Source organism: Orbicella faveolata, unplaced genomic scaffold (assembly GCF_042242905.1).
Source record: "Orbicella faveolata isolate gen_17 unplaced genomic scaffold, um_ofav_v1 contig_13, whole genome shotgun sequence".
Classification (NCBI taxonomy): domain Eukaryota; kingdom Metazoa; phylum Cnidaria; class Anthozoa; order Scleractinia; family Merulinidae; genus Orbicella; species Orbicella faveolata.
In genome coordinates, this window is record NW_028301540.1 from 6,078,294 (window position 1) to 6,095,217 (window position 16,924).

The 16,924-nt window shown below is 37.6% G+C and overlaps 2 protein-coding genes across 2 annotated transcripts in view; one reads left to right on the forward strand and one right to left on the reverse strand.

The window, feature by feature from the left end:
- LOC110052122 (plexin domain-containing protein 2-like) lies at nucleotides 1-13,523 on the reverse strand. The gene is made up of 13 exons (XM_089284281.1): nucleotides 12,767-13,523; nucleotides 11,988-12,142; nucleotides 11,259-11,419; nucleotides 9,989-10,111; nucleotides 9,178-9,247; nucleotides 8,455-8,577; nucleotides 8,196-8,255; nucleotides 7,541-7,605; nucleotides 6,150-6,345; nucleotides 5,193-5,280; nucleotides 3,839-3,911; nucleotides 3,041-3,223; nucleotides 1-2,291 (listed from the first exon to the last, which is right to left on the reverse strand). Exons 2-13 carry the CDS (start codon nucleotides 12,052-12,054, stop codon nucleotides 2,199-2,201), a joined length of 1,302 nt encoding a protein of 433 aa, XP_089140407.1. The 5' UTR covers nucleotides 12,055-12,142; nucleotides 12,767-13,523; the 3' UTR covers nucleotides 1-2,198.
- LOC110051792 (deoxyribonuclease TATDN1-like) overlaps nucleotides 12,906-16,924 on the forward strand; it is an 8,755-nt gene continuing 4,736 nt past the window's right edge. The window contains exons 1-7 of the mRNA XM_089284283.1: nucleotides 12,906-12,970; nucleotides 13,106-13,126; nucleotides 13,203-13,247; nucleotides 14,339-14,388; nucleotides 14,698-14,761; nucleotides 16,071-16,220; nucleotides 16,684-16,726. Of these exons, the coding sequence (XP_089140409.1) occupies nucleotides 12,931-12,970; nucleotides 13,106-13,126; nucleotides 13,203-13,247; nucleotides 14,339-14,388; nucleotides 14,698-14,761; nucleotides 16,071-16,220; nucleotides 16,684-16,726 (413 nt within the window). The 5' untranslated portion in view covers nucleotides 12,906-12,930. The remainder of the gene's footprint in view (nucleotides 12,971-13,105; nucleotides 13,127-13,202; nucleotides 13,248-14,338; nucleotides 14,389-14,697; nucleotides 14,762-16,070; nucleotides 16,221-16,683; nucleotides 16,727-16,924) is intronic.

Sequence of the window (16,924 nt, forward strand, 5' to 3'; positions counted from 1 at the left end):
GACGGCAAGCGTAATTTAATTATCAAATTCTTACATTTCCTACGAATCATGTTGCTTTAATTTGCAACCTCTCATACATGTAACAAGCGGGGCTAACATTATCAACTTTGCACTAATATTATGTGAGTGCTTGTGCAAGTTACGTATAGGACAATATAAAACTCAGATAACAAAGGATTATTAATACCACAGAATATAAATATAACGACAAGTTGACTATTGCAATGATTGCTCAACTCCTTATCCAGCTTCTAAGAATTTCCAGCAGCTAAGTCCTGGATCTACATATCAGAACACCTTTATAAATATGCACACCTCAAGCTCGGAACGTTTTAACGTTACACTCAAACCGCTATATATCGTTACCATGTCGGGGAAGGATTACCAGAGGAGCATTCCTTACACTATTCTGGCTACTACAGAAACAACAGAGCGCTTGCAAAGAAAGTTTATTCTGTAACGGCAGGCTCATGAGAACTAATTGTAACCGCGAGCGCACAAATTAAAAAATCCAAGCATGGCGGAGAGGATAAAGTGGCTAGACAGACGGCATATTTTTCACACATTCCTCGCTAAATTCTCAAAGCATGGCTGGTTTTATTTTCGTTAAAAACAAGCCAAGAACACTGTCTACTGATCGCTGATATCCTTATACATAGCACAATAGTCACAAAGGAATGCACCTCTAGAATAAAGAGTTTTCAACCCAACATAGCCACCGTTTTCATTGCTTTGGGACACCAACATGGCTGCCGTGAGGTCATGTGAAAACACTCTACAGCAACCCTGCCTCCAGAGGCTAATGCATTTATAAATTAAGCAGTTTCCTTGACACTACACTACTGTGGTTCTTAAATACTAATAAAAACAATAAATATCAACAAAGACTTGCTCCAAAACGATGGTTTTGATTCTATATGGCAGACAACTTTGGTTATCTCTCTGAGAAAGGACAAGTTTGTAAGGCGCTTTTGAAAAAACGCTTGAAAATTGCGAGAGGATGCGAGGATGCGAGGATGCGAAAATACGGACGCAAGCGCGACGCGCGAGAATAAATGCGTGTGAAACTCGTGATTTATTATACTCTTGTTGTTTAAGCGCGTGTGGGAGAATTCGTATCAAAACAATCGATTTGGAGAAAGCCAACTATAAATTTTACGTGAACGAAAACGTGACTCGCATTTTTCGAAATTGCTGACTAACCATACCTTGTGCCTCTTACAAAAAGTTTTACATAGAAAACGTTTTTCCGTTCCTCGACTCAAGCAACAGATATGTTCGCTCATGCTGAACGACGCGAAGCAATTTTTTTTTACTATTCGAGGGTTGAAATAAGGAAAGCTTTATAACAACTTTAATCAGTCAGTTACAATAAAATGCCTTTTTCTTCGTTGTAATTATCGCCAACTTAATCACCACCCCTCTAGGGGTGGACTCCTATATAAAAAGGCCGAGGGTGCTGATCGGAAATTTTGAAAAGATCCCCTAAGAGGTACCAAGATCCTGTTTTGTGGGCGTGGCTTGAAATGTTTTTCACCCTTAACAGGTACCAATTCTGAAACAGCAAATTATCTCCTGTCATACGGTATTTTTTTTGGCTCAGTACCCTAAAAGGTAGCGCGAAAGCTCCCGCTGTAGATCTTTTGAGGTTGAGCACCCTAAGAGATACCAATTCTAAAACAGCAAATTTTCTCTCGTCATATTTTTTTAGCTCAGTACCCTAAAAGATACTGCAAAAGTTCTCGCTGTGAACCTTTTGAGGCTGAGCACACTAAGAGGTACCAAAACCGTGCTTTTAACCTCTGGATGGTACGACGAGCACCCCTGTCCGTTTTATATGGGAGTCCCCCCCCCCCCCCCACCCCGGGGATCACCGTCTCAAACCCCAGCCAAGATGGCGTTGAAGACCACGAACGATTCTGATCTCCGGGGTTACAGTTGATCTAGATCTGTTCTGACTGCTTAAATTGCTTCACCACATACGCTAACACCCACAGTTGGCCAATTATTCTGAAATTGCCAGTTAGCATATAGAAACAAGGGTTAGTCACTTAATTAAAAAAAATAGTGTGCAAGTATTAGCTATGATATCAGACTGTTGTGCTGGCGTTGAAATTTGCAATCACCCTCCCTCTTCAAACAGGATCAATATGATCCCTTTAGAGCCGAGAGGGACGGGTGCATTATGCTGTATTGCCTTACAGCACCTGGGGCTTTATGTCTGAAGGATCAGCCGTGGTCCCACTCGTACCAGGACTGCGCCTGAAAAACTCCCTTGGACGGCGGGTAGCCTGTTAAGAAATGGGATGACGTGATTCATTAGTTGTTCAAGTGTTCTAAAAAACACTTCATGTACTCATCTTGAGATTCCCTCCGTGAACGTTGGATCCAGTCCTAAACTAATTATGAACATTACCTTGACATGTTCGGTTTACTTGCTGATCAAAAAGTACATACCGCAAATATCAAAAACTTGTTCAAAAGCTGGTTTCTTAAACTTATTAAAGGGCCACTGTCACGAATAAGTTTGCCTAAAACTGAGGGGGGAAGGGGTACTACCAGAAAAATTGGGGGTGAGTGGTCCACTTCCCAAAATCCTTACCCTATTTATGACCAAAATCTGGGATTTTCCCTACCCTGTTTATGACCTGACCAAAATTTCGATACCCTTTTCATGACGTGATCCTTTAATCAATACCCTGTTTTAGACCTTCCTTATGATTAGTCATCTAGTTCAGACCAAGGCATTGTGAAGGCCTTTTGTTGATGATCTTATCGACAATGATAAAAAAGTAGCTTCTCTTAAAAAAAACACACACACACACAAACCCATTTCAAGACGAGCGCAAAAACCATCCCTGCTTATGGCCAAAATCGATGCCCTCTTTATGACCAAAACGACTGAAAACCCATGCCCTTTGGGGCCGCACATACCTATATAGCCCATATAAGAGAGAGACCCCCCCCCCCCAGCTCCACCCCCCGCGAGGTGATCCAACAGAGAATTCTTTTTCAGAAGCATGAGAGAGAAAAACTTTACCTCAATGAAGAATAAGCCTGATTTGGAGGTGGGATGCCTGTAAGCATACACACACCAAGCGGCGATACCAATAACAAAGAGGAGTAAAAGGACAATCCCAAAGATGGCTCCACCTCCTAGTCCCTTTTTCTCTTTGATTTTTTGTTCTTCTTTCTTAGGGCCAAAAACACACACTTCGTTGAGCTGTAATTAAAGATACAATTAGCCAAGCTTTAACACTGTTTTTACAGGAGGGTCAAAAGAATGATGTTCAGATTTCAGGTTACAGAGTCGCAGGAACATTATCATGTTTCCAGAGACAGCCTCCAGGCTCGAGGCATGAGGCTTCCAGTAATAAAGAGCATGCTGAGAGTTCCTTATGATTGTGTGTGTGTGTGTGATGTTGCAGACAGGATGACACATTGAGATCGTTGCTGCAAAACAGAATTGGATATCGCTTCTGCAATGCAGCACCTAGTCAACGTTTAGCCAAATCCTCCCTCCCTTGGGGGGTGGATGGGTGCAGCTACACAGATCCCAATCTTTAGCGTAACAATGTCACTGAGGGGTGGGTACCAGGTAAAAAAAGGCTTCCACTTTGTTTGTTAAGAACTTATAATAACAATTTTTAACTAGGAGAGTACTAGTTGATGTAGTTTCACAGAAAAGAACAGGGTGATCGCAGTTTGGAGTCAAAGGAAAAACAAAATTAACAAAACACTGACTTGGACGATTGACTTTTCATCGTATCACAGGTACAATTAAAATTACATACATCCTTTATTATCTGTAACTTGGTAGCTGGCAGAAGATATTTACCTCTTTGATGGAATTGTCGCTACATTCATTGTCCTCCCATTCCTGGCGATGTCGATCCGCTCCATCAGAGCATCTTAAACGAGAACAACGCAGTTATGATAATAAACAACAGTTCAACTTAAAAGGGTAATATTAAATACAGTATAAAATAGGGTAAAATACAATAGAAAAGCCCTCATCGGGACTTTGATTACTGGCCACCTAATAGGGGTGGCCGTTCAATAGGTGGCTGCTTAATAGGTGTTCCACCATATAGTTTTTAGGCATTACTCGGATATGCATAGTAGTGTTCTTTTGGCCATTATTACACTTTGCACCAACCAGTTCTGAAACTGGTTTAGAGAGTTTCGATCTCATTCCAAGTCTCTCCTCTGCTGTTATGACACCTTGAAAACCAAGGTCACATGAGAGTCACGAGTGTCTCAGTGGTGATAATAACTACTTATTAACCGAGAGTGAGGTCTTTATTGGAAAATCTCAAACCGAGACTTTGCAGTATTGACAGAGCGATAGTAAGGTCAATACGACAAGACTGAGTTTTAAGATTTTTCTGTAAAGACCGAACGTTCCAGGTTAATAAGTTGTTATCATATGGCTTTCTCATTTGGTTTTGCAAGCCCGGAATGCACCCACGGGCATTACAGCAGAAAAATGCACTAGAATTAGCGAATCAGAACGCGCGTTATACCAGCTAAAAAAACAAGTCATATACTGGTAATAAATATGGGTTATTGATCAAGCATGAGGTCAAGATGTTGAGGTTCATAAACATGCAAAAATGAACCAGGCCAATATCCATCCATCTTGACCAAACACTTGGTCAATAAAGGAATTACTATATGGCTTCTACTTTGGCTTGGGATAAATTTTTCTTGCGGGGCACAGTGGCATCTTGCCCACTCAGGTAGCCAATCGCAGTGCAGGGTTTGGTTCATCTTGCCCGCTCACAGAGTTAGCCATATAGCAATAAACTATTTTTATTCAAGGTAATGAATGCTACCTGATTTATTGTTAGCTTGGTCCGGATTTTCCTATCTCTAGCCACGGTCATGGTAACGCTTTCATTTTTTTTCTATACCGGATTTCTTTTTTACTCGAGAGAGAGGGGGTGGGGAGGGGGAGGTGAACGAAATAAGTTGTAGTTTACCAGCTTAGGGTCAGTCCATATAGTGATGAAAAATAAAACTGTGACCTCGGTCTTGAAAATGCATTTCAAAACCTTCATCATAGTTTTTCACTCTAAGGACCTCCCAGCCAGCAAGGATCATTTAGCAATTTGTAATTCTCTTAGATTTACAACACAACATGTGTTGCATACGTTGCAATGTACTAAAAAGAGTTACAATGTACTAACTTCTCTGTTTTAGTACACCACTGGCAGGAAAAATTTGTTGCTGCAGTTCGCTCGATACACTCAGTACATGTTTGGGCACCCACACAACCTGTGACACAATAACAGACAGACACAAAAGTCATTTTGTAAATGATGTTAAACATGCATGCTTGACTAATTACAGAGTGTGAAATCAAATTTTGGGGTAGTCTACAATTAGTCTCGGACTTTCCAAGCGTAAAACATACTTCCAAACTTCTCCAAGTTTTCCCTGACTGAGAAAAAATTTACTTACTATAAAACTAGTGGTTAGTTCAGTTACTTTGTAAATCAGTTCAGGCTACCACAGCTCTGCCAAAATTCTCTGACCTTGGAAAGAAATTGATTGATTCTTGATCTTCATTCCCTGGTCAGATACAAAAGTCACTCCAATCTTTGCCACAATCATCCCTTCCCCCGCCCCCCTCACACACCACCACCACCACCACTCCCAAGGGAGGGAAGTCCCAACAGTATAAAAGTAATATAGTTAACTGTGCCACAAAGGGTGGATCATACATTTTGCCATTTTGATCTAAAATTGTATCGCAGAATATTAGGGGCTGGACACAACTGACAACCCTCACCAAAAATGCTTTCCAAGGGGAATAAAACTGTATAAAAATTAATTAATCAGAGATTTGTCAAAGTGGAAATGACTTGGTGTTTGGTCTGGCACTTCACTGTAACTAAACATTCAATCAATATTGTGTTGTTCCAGAAAAGCTCCATACTTCCCCCACAGAAGGGATTGGAATTTCCTCAGGGCTGGGGGGCTCTGTAAGACCAAAAAAATAAAGAAAGAAGTGTATGAAGCTCAATTGAAATTTCCAAAGGTCTAGAGAGAGGGGGGGGGGGGGGGGTCTTAGAAAAAAAAGCCCTTCCATGAGGAGGTATGGATATTTTCTGGAAAGTTCTACACATTTAACATTTACTAACTTAGCAGAGGTTGAAATATCACTGCTGCATTGTTAACAACACTGTCCTTGGAGATGTTAATTGCGCTATATATGTAAAAATATCGGAAGAGAATGTTCCTTCGGGTGTCTAGATGCCTGATGACAAAAGCATCTGCTATGCCAACTTTCACTGGGTGGTATGGCAAGGAAGGAATCTTTCCTACTTCAATTGGGATCTGAAACATAAGACTGTATTAGCCTCAAAAGAGATTAAAGTCCTGTGGAGACCGCATAGACACAGTACAGCAGTTTCAGTACATCTAATTTGATAGCCTGCATAGCAAGCGTTCCTGTACAAAGAGCTTTTCTGCATTCTGGCCACGCATACATTGGTAAATTTGCTTTTGCAGGGAAAACAACAACCAGTCATCAGCTTCTAAAATTTGGTCTTTCGTTATCTGGACACAAAAAATGACTCAGTAAAGCTAAGCAAGGTTGCCAAAAAAGACTATCAAACATTAGTACTCCTTCACTGGTTCCTGTTTGGCACATGATCGATAACTAAAACAGCAGCTGAAAAATTTTAAAAGCTTTTGAACTGAATCCAGCTGGTAATAGAGCCACCAAGTACATAACCTCTAAAAGATAGTGTCTTCTGAGTAAAATCGTATATGTACCATCCACATCAAGTCTAACAAATCTTCGCTAAGGCTAGCACAGTTTCACAAACCCTCCTCCACGACACTGTGCAAGTTACACTCGAGTTATTCCTGGAATCATTTAATCGAACTTGATATACTTGTCAATCAAGATGACCATGCTGCACCAATCAGGAGGCCCGTTCGTGGGCAAACAGGATTTTCAAAATCAAGGGGTTTGCAGGCAACATTCCCTCTCTCGCCCAACTACCCCCTGCTTCATCAAATTTTTGCTCTTGCTCCAATTTATGTGCGGTCAGAATGCAGAAAAGCTCTTTCTACAGGAACTAGCAGGCTACTGCTTTGATGGATCATACATAAATTCATACATACTTAATTTCATACTTAGGTAAAACTATGGCGACAGTATAGCAGATGTGGGTCGACCTACCATAGTACATGTAAGTAATACCTTACTAATGAAAAAATAGTAAGTATTACCGAGAGACAGAATTGTTCAGGTCCCTGTTCAAATTTGTAACCTTCTGACATAAATCTTGAAGTCTATGTTTGCTCACTGATGTTTGGTATTCATGAAGAGTTTTACTTCAGATTGAGACTTTACAGGTGGAACATCCATGGTCATTAATAAAAGTACCTAAATCTATATATTGAATACCTTTCTGTACTCTGATGAAGGCTGACAGAAGCCACCATAATAATAATAATTAATTATTATTATAATTACAATAATTATTGATGTCACATTCATTTGATAAGGCTGTACATGTACCTGTTTGTATGCAAACCAGATTCTGCCATCTTTATGTAGGGTGCACTGGAAGGTGAATGGTTTATCTATGTGTGGAAGAATAAAGCAAAACAATATCTGTTACTTGCAATTTGTCAGCTCCAGGGAAATTCAAAAAAATTTAATACAGAAACCTTTTGCTGAACACTATTGCATATAGTTTGACATAATTGATTTAAATCTACAGATGCTTACACCGTATAATTTATCCCTCAGCTGGTTAATTCATATTTAATCAGGGTCCAATCATTCACTAACACGGGTAAAGACAGTACTTACTGTTTGTATGCATTAAAATCCCTAGAGGGGGTAACTCCCAGAAAAATTGGGTGGGGGCATGCAGCCCGCTTCCCAAAACCCTCCCTATTTAAGACCAATCTGCTTATAACCAGAAGTAATTATAAAACAGGATTTAACAGAAGTAGAAGACAGTTAATCTACTGGCAAAAAAAGCATTTTTGCTATCAGTCAGGATCTGTGAACCTCACTCTGAAGTACAAATTTGATTTCCTGTTAGCTACAAAATTGCCAGCTGCCAGTACATTTTGACAGGGCTGCTCACGTCTAAATAAATTTGCCCCAACCTGTTGATTGGAAATGCATAATAAGATAAAAATGTCTCGTTATATAAATTTACCAGTAGCGTTCTCATGTACATGTAGATGAACGTTATACCACTCTACAGTCAACTTTGATTCTACGATCAGAGATAAACAGAATAAGTCAAGAACTTTTAATAATAAATATGAATTTTCACTTTTTGAATAAACTTAAGAATACACTAATTAATATTTATTTAATATCACAATTAACAGGTGCATGAAATTAGCTAAGGCCCTGGCAAAAATATAGCATCATTCAAAGTAATATGTACACACAAAAATTAACTTAATTACCATCATCAAGTGTGTAAACCTTTGAGTCCTTGCTCAAATGAGGATTAAAGTACGCCATTAGTGGTGCTAGATACTGAACCTGTGTCATGAGCTTAGTGTCATGTACATCCATGTACAGGAAACCTTAAAAAAGATTGATGGTAAAACCACAATAAGGATAGAAATGACATCTCATTAAAATGCAAGTACTGTAAGCGTGACTGACTATTAAAATTACACACCCTTGAGTAGTTTTTACTGTGCTACTATGTCATTAATAAACAAAAATATGCATGAATTAATATTAGATGCATCTCCACTACCGCTACATGGAAATGAGTGATATCTTTTGTTTCTTAAATATGCATACATGGGAGGTGTGGTGGCCTCATGGTGAGTGTGGATCGAGCAGTCCTGAGGGTCAAGCCCTGGCTGGTGACACTGTGTTGTGTTCTTGGGCAAGACACTTTACTCCTACAGTGTCTCTTTCCACACAGGTGTTATAAATCAGTGAACTTAATGCTGGGGGTAACCATGCAATGGACTTAAATAAGCATCCCATCCAGGGGGAGCAGATTACTCCTAAAACTCCTATTACTCCAGAACCGAGATATTAGCTCTGGCCTAATGGGCCACTTGGCTCGTATGCAGACTTAACCTTTTTTTCTCCATATGCACACAACAACCAGATGAAAGCCTTGAATTTGTTTGATATTGTCATTGAATGTTTTACACTGTTCCTACCTCCTGTTGTAAGCATTACTTCATTAAGCAAGTGACCATAGTAGGGAAACTGAAAACTCAACTTGTGCGTCTACCAAAAATGAACTATGGTTAATAGGTTTATTCACTGATCTGCTTATTAATAAAACTGTTAATCTGTTAATAAGTTAACTAGATACTGTTAATCTGCAAGTCTCAGAACTGTTTAGTCTAGGCTTACTCAAAACAACAAAACATGTCAGATGCCATTTTATGACAATTTATAACTACATGTACTTTAAATTGACTGAAGATATAATCTGTACATAAATTCTTATTGCCAAGTAACCAAGAAACTGTCTACTAAATCATGTGCAGTTGAAATCTAAAGAGTGTTTTTTTTTTTTTTGCTAAATAATGTGGTACATGTGTTATATCAATAATCACTTATTTAATAATATTATTAAATATTTTAACATATTTTTTCACTGACTACTCAGTGTTAAATTGTGCCAGCACTTTACATAGCCATCAGTCTGGGTTCCGTAAAACAAGCTACAGGTTACAACAAAGTGACGTGCTGAACACAGTTTCTTTCTTTGAGTAAAATATAGTTATCCAAATCAACTTGCAGCTCAAATTAGCACCACCATGGAAACCTAACCTGTTACAAATAAAAGTGAATTTTAATTCTGATTTCAGAAAATTCAGTCATTTACAATTTCTTCACACATGCACAGTAAACCCTGACATTTCTACAATTTCAATGTGGACTTAATAAAGTTCTCACAGAAATAGTTTCAATACAATTTTTAGCTCTAGGAAAAAAATTAATAATTTCATGCCAACATACCTGCCTAAGAAGATAACTGTCCGAAAGGTAAGGATGAACTTTGTGATTTTTATTTCCTCGAACATTTATCCAATACTCTTGACCATTTTTGATAATCTGGGATACATAATATTTATGGTCTTCCTGAAATAGGAAATAAAGAAGATTTGAAGTGGCTGAAAAGTGCAAAATGAAAACTATATTTATCTACAAGAACGTGGTATTAGTCAGTTAATTAAAAAAATTACTAGTAACAGACACTAACAAAAATTTTCTTTAGAAGATTTCCCTGACTCAAACTGGGACTTTTAATTAACTTAATAACTTAATTTTTCATGATAAAAATTAGCTGGCACTATAAACGAACAACATTTTGGCCAATCAACAGTCATTTTCAAGTTCGGGGGAAGAATATAATTACATGCATAAATATATGGTTAAAACCACTAAAATATGTGTATGGAAACGTGTACAATAGGCGATAAAAGTTAAAAAGCTTAATGCGCATGGTATGCACAGTGCATACCCTGCATACTACTTTTAACTTACAATTTTTTTCAAGGAAGTCCCCCTTCAGGACATTCATGCAAAATATTACTTTGTATATGTGGATTTTTTCACAATACTGTGATCAGATATTGGGTATTGTGTCAGAAATGAAAGAAAGCTTGAGGGTCACTACCTTTGCTTCAGAGATGAAGAGGGCAGAAAATCCAAAATACAAAAGCCACATTAAATTCAAAAATTTAAGAGGTCTCTGAACCTTACCTATAGAATTTTTTTAAACTTTGCCAAAAGTTATGTCTTATCATACTTATCACAAGTTAATAATATAAAAAAAATTCACTGTGCCGTTTTTGAATTATAAGTCCCTAAAGCTGTATTTAAGGGTGTATTTAGCAAGTCATACTGTTGCTATGGTAACCTATTACATCACAAAAATGATAACATCATGTTCACTGATGATTGGGCAGTTTGTTTAATACCATGATTGTAGCCTTAAGTGATAAAGAGTGGTAATAATGACCCCTCAGAATCTAAACGCTGGAAACTGTTTTGAGTCACCTTAAAAAATAATTTTGGATCTATGAGCTACGTAGATTTTGACAATTACCAAAGTATTGCTACTTGATAATAATCTTTCTTCAAGGTCAAATCCTCAAATATCTAGAACAATTAAGTAAGTAAACGTATTTTACAAATTGTTTTATTAATTACTCCTTTGCGTGCTTTAGTTAACAATAATTGATGTCTAAATAGAGATTACAAACGTCAAATGAATGAAACTGACCTGAGTTGTCGTATCGTTACAAGACAAGCTTTCATTCTGACATTCGGTGTTATTTATAATAGGAACATTTCTTCTATATCGGTGGTGACGAACTTCGTCTATCGTGTTTTCGGCCTCCAACAAAGATCTGCCATGGTGACGCGAGTCACGATATTTGAAGGCTATGAACAGACAAAATAAGAAAATGAAAACAATTACTATACGTGTAATTTACGAAATGTCAAGTAATTGTCAGATAAAGCAATGATGCAGCAATCAAAAACAGTCAAAAATATCCGGCAAATTGTTACATCAGGTTGTGGTTGACTCGACAAACAAACACCAACAAGTAGGCAAATTTATTTACAGTAGTTAAACAAAATTACGTAATTTTACTTAGCATACTTTCTAGAGAGCCCGTTAAGGAACGGATCTTGACTAATATTTCCGTGTGAGCTTAAATGAACCCACCTTAAACATCAAGAAACACAAAATGACTTGCTCTTAAAAACAGAACGTTATTTTAAGTGCTTTACAAGCCGAAAAGCTAGAAGGAAGTTGCTAATTTCAAAAAAAAAGCTTAGTCATTCCATATATAACCTCCCGAAAACATAACGGGAAATATTTTCGCAGCTTTGTACACTAATAACTCGTAACCGATATTCTCGTGAAAATATTCTAAAAGCAAGCTTACGTAGTTAAGCTTACGTACTTTTTAGAGAACTTTAAATAAGTTAAGTAACGTCTTACCTGCACAATGAAGATGAAAACTTGGAAGAAGAACTCCGAAAACGAGCAGAAGAGACGAACACTTCATGGCGCCGATCAAAACAACAGAAATGAAGACTTACTGTATTTCTGGAAAATGTCGTCACCGTCAGCAGGTTCGGTGCTATGCAACTGAACTGAATTACGTGAAAACAAATTCACTAAATATTAGCAAGCAGTAGTCCACTTATTGGTCGACAATTACATGAGCAATATGCGAAGTCTGCACGTCATATTAAATTCCTTGAATTAAGCTTTCATCAGCCTATCGAAACTACAATTTTGTTAGCAAAAACTGGGCTAAAGCCCGGAGGCTAAACTACAGAGGCACACATAATTTTACTTCTCCTTGCATGACCACGCAGCTGGCTCGTTCTGTACAGCGCTGAGAATGTTGATTAAAGCTTGTGTAAAATAATACTTCTCGTCCAAATGGCATCTGCCATCCGTCACGATATCAAAATCACAAATCCCTCACCCGACGAAAAGCACAAAAAAACCAAACTTTACTTGATTATAAACAGAGTCAAACCCACTCGAATGCTCGAGCAGCGAACGGAAAAAACCTAGGTTATACTGAGTGAGCGATCTGTGACAGCCGGAATTAGGAACTTCATTTTGCCGCTCGTTGTTGTGAAAACAAACATAGTTAGCCATGCGTTCTCCGATATACCTTTTCTAGACTAATTAATCTCTGCATTACGGGGGAAAAGCGACTAGAATTCCATCATCAAAATACAGATGACAGACAAAAATCTTACCGTAGGATTCCAATGTGTTCTCCCAGCCGAACAGCTCGGTCTAAACAGCCGGTATCCGCAGGGACCCGTCCCTGGGCGTTTTGTCTTAGTCTTTTACGCAACATAAAATCAGCGGCGGAAACGGTTTTTCTTTATGTAGGATGACATGAAGTGTATCAGAATCCATGATTCGCAAGATGGCGGCCAGCTCACTTCGTTTTATTGGTGAAGTTTACTCGATTTTTGTTTAAATCGTTAGCTTTTTGATTATTTGTACTGAGAGTTATTTTTCACAAGTTTTCAGTTATGACAAGTGTGAAATAATTAATAATCACTTAATTTTTTTATTCACAAAAAAAGATATCGGGGTGAATTTAACAGGTAAGGTAAATGGATGAGCACATTGAAAGATTTCGTATTGTCTTGTACAGTATAATAACGCTATATTTTCTCCTAGATTCTATGTTCAAGGGAATCTATCATGGAAAACAAGTTCATAAAGGCAAGTCAGTAGTAGTGCCAATGCTGGAAGATTCTTTTGATATTTGATGTGCTCTGTTATTTACTATGATAATCATGTTTTGCGGGTTTTGGGGTGTTAACGAGAGACAAATCACTAATCCCAGATTTTGACTTTTTGAGGTTGATCTCTCTATGTACATACTGCTAGGATCAGTAATGTCAAAATTGTCCAACTGGTACAGTCAAACCTCTGTTAACTAAAACATGTTCACCTTGATATGTCTAATTATATGGGAGCTTGAAATTGTGACATTTGTACTTGACCGGGACCATTATTAAGTGTCTTCTCAAGGGAATTGACCTCCAACAAGATGTGTTTGTTTAAAATACATATATTTTTTAATACAGCACTGGCTAGACTGTAACAGAACTTTACTGTATGGTGACTTGTCCCCAGTATGTTTAATTCATTAATCCATTGACTCTGGTCCCATGCCACCCCTAACTGGCTGTGATAAGCATTGGCCTTTGTTCCACTTCTGACGTCATCACCTTTGACTAAAATTGGCATCATCTATACTCAAGTTCTGCAGAAGGAAAAGATCTTTCCAACAATACCCAGATCACAGTGATTGACTCAATGGAGCCTGAAACATGCACAAAAATACTCAGAAATTTGAGGGAAAAACTGGCAGCAAAATTTCCTGTGACAACACAGTTTAGCTGCTCTATGGTAAAAATTGCCTGTCTTGGTGATGCTTTCTCATTTAAACTGGAAGCAAGCCCAGTAGAAGGTCAATCATTGCAGAAAAAAGATAAGAAAAGGAGAAAAAGGGAAGGCCAAAAAATTTTAAAAAACCAAAAAGCCTAAAGATGTACCTACAGGTGTAGGTCACTTTCTCGTCCAAAACCTATCTCGCAATAATTTGATTTCTGCACATGCCCGAGCAAAAATGTTGTAAAATGCGATGCTGGTGGAAAGAAAGGCATGCTGTCATCTTGCAAATGCCTTTTTGAGTTAAGTGGCCCATATTCTGGCTGAAAATCTCCAAAATGTCCAAAAAATGCATTTTTGGCAAAAAGCTCCAAGTCAGTGGGTTAACTAGTGATTCTGTAAAATTTTGTTTGCAGATGACTTCACACAGGTTTTAAAGAGAGCATCTGATACTGGTGTTCAACAGGTGATGAAAAGTTGTAAAACATATTTAATAAGTAAACTTCCACTTTCAAAAGAGTGAGAAATAAGCCATCTTCAGCAAAAAAGAAAGCCCATTGAAGGTGTCAGTTAAATGGTCATTTATTAATCAGTGCATCAGTCAGTCATGTGATCCGTCAATTGATAAATCAAAATCTTTTTTAATACCTAAAAATTACCAATTTGAAGAAAAAGATAAGTTATTTTTTGCATCAACCCCCTGGTCCTAAAGTCATGCCCTTAAAAATTTGCATGCATAAGTTTATATTTGTATTTGCCTCTGTTGTACGTGTAGATGATTATTACAGCAGGAAATTTATCTGAGAGTCGAAATGCATTGGATCTTGCAAGAACAGATGGTAAGCAGAATATTTTATTGTAGTTGGATCTTCAACTTTTATGTAATCATGACAAACTCAGCAACCATTTTCAAGATGTAAAACATCTTGTTCCTTTTTTTGGGGGGAGGGGACATTTAAACATAATGAAATAGACTTTTAATGCTGTCATTGTGAGAACAATCTTAAGAAATTGGTCTTCTTCGTCTATTGTACCTGAAATTTAAAAATATGAGTAGCATTATGGGTTAATATGTGTAGGACAGTACTCTATCAAGGAGTCAGGTTTGAGCTCTAGCTGTGACTGTTGCATTGTCAGTTAGATAGTTTGTGAATATATAATATATAGTTACACATGTACAGCTTTGACTCACGGTAACTCAATCATTCAAGGGAAATCAGGATAGAGTTTTTAGGAGTTCAGTTTATTGGGTCGAGATGGGAACAAATTATTATTTAAAAATAGGAGATCATCTGTCCACAGACCCGCTATTTTTTCCTTGAGTTCAGTTAGCAAACTAATCATATCTATAACAAACTTCTTGATTGTGATTGGTTCTCTGCGTGCCTATTTGCCACGTAATCAACGTGCAATCACGTGGGTGTCCAATTACAGGTATCCAATTTGAACTTTTTGTAACTGGACACCTGTAATTGGATAGCCACGTGATTTGCATGTCAATTGCACATGCTTTAATGGCTTTCTTTGCAATGTTTCCTACAGTTTTCAAAACTTATGAAATGTGCTGCAGACGTTTTCACTCAAAAGAACTTCTCAAAAGACATTTTTAATTATGAAATTTGTGTGGGCTATGAACAAACCAAAATTCAAGGGGGCAGCATGCTCAACGAAAAAAAAAAAAAGCAGAAAAAAACCACCTTTGACAGAAAGACTAGAGAAGAGAATAAAATGATGTGGGCTTTGAGTCAGCAAAGGGTTCAAGTCATTGAATGTTCAGATTACCAAGGGTAAAATCACAGTTAATGTTAAAAGCAAATCTAGGGGAAATCTATTTTGGTTTGAATTAGTGCAAGACTTGAGTTATCAGGGACTCTAACTTTCTGGGTACTGGTAAATGGTTGCTCAAGGCAATGTGATAAAATACTGTCCCCTCTGACAGATTGGCCACCTATTGATTGTAAGGGGAAATTGAAATACTGTAAGTTGTTTCTTCATGCTACAAAAAAGGAGTCAAATATCAGTGAGGTTGAATGTCAGTTCTCAGAGTTTCCCTGATATCCCTCCAGTTAACGATAACTTTTAATTATCCTTCTCTTTTAATAAATATATTTTATTATCTACAATTATAAAACCCTTTGCTTCCTGTAGAATCTTTTCACAGCACTGTTGGGTGCCATCCCACTCGCTGCAGTGAATTTGAACAAGATGGCCAAGATCCAAATGACTATCTTTGTCAACTAATTGCTATTGCACAGGAAAATAAAGGAAAAGTTGTAGCTGTTGGTGAATGTGGTTTGGGTAAGTAAAAGATGTAGTTTATGGCCACTCATTTCTGACAAGTTATTATATGCTGTGTCAGTTTCTCAAAATGTAGTGTATTGTAGTAGCATTGTAATTTACAAAAGTAAAAGCAGTGATCTTTATTTCTCCATAATGGTATTGGTAGATTGGCAAGTGGCTGTTGACAAGATTATATTATTAGAAAACTAACAACATCCACTTTCATTTAATTGGTATCGCAGACCTGTTAAGTGTGGAAAAAGCTGCAGCTGAACAATAAGCCCCTCTGTATGTATTCCCCATCTGCACGCATTGAGTACCTATGAACCTAAGTGCACGTAACATTATGATGTGCATAAGATATCATAGCTATAATGCGGTTACCTTAGATTGCTCATGTCGATCTACTTGGTGAACTTAATAACATCACTATTTGTTCCTGAAACAATCTGTATGCTTGACTATTTTTTTTTTTTTTTAGATTATGACCGGACCCATTTTTGTCCAAAAGAGGTTCAGTTGAAGTAAGCCAAACAATTTTAAAATAGTATACAAATGGTATTTAAAGAATTTAAAGGAGCCAAAAAAAAAATGAATGTTCTTTTTCATGGCTTACACACGTCTTGAAAAGTTACATCTTTGAAAAGTTACATCTTTGAAAAGTCCCTGAACTTGAAGAAGATAGCTAGGTTTTATCACAGGGGCAGATCTAGGGGTGCAGG

What these genes read in the sequence shown, in the direction of transcription:
- LOC110052122 (XM_089284281.1), bottom strand. Translation starts at nt 12,054, where the DNA reads ATGAAGTGTTCGTCTCTTCTGCTCGTTTTCGGAGTTCTTCTTCCAAGT. An exon ending in ACAGTTATCTTCTTAGGCAG is followed by an intron (nt 9,248 to 9,988) that starts GTATGTTGGCAT and finishes CATTTTTGGTAG; the next exon opens with ACGCACAAGTTGAGTTTTCA. An exon ending in GCGACAATTCCATCAAAGAG is followed by an intron (nt 3,224 to 3,838) that starts GTAAATATCTTC and finishes CTTTAATTACAG; the next exon opens with CTCAACGAAGTGTGTGTTTT.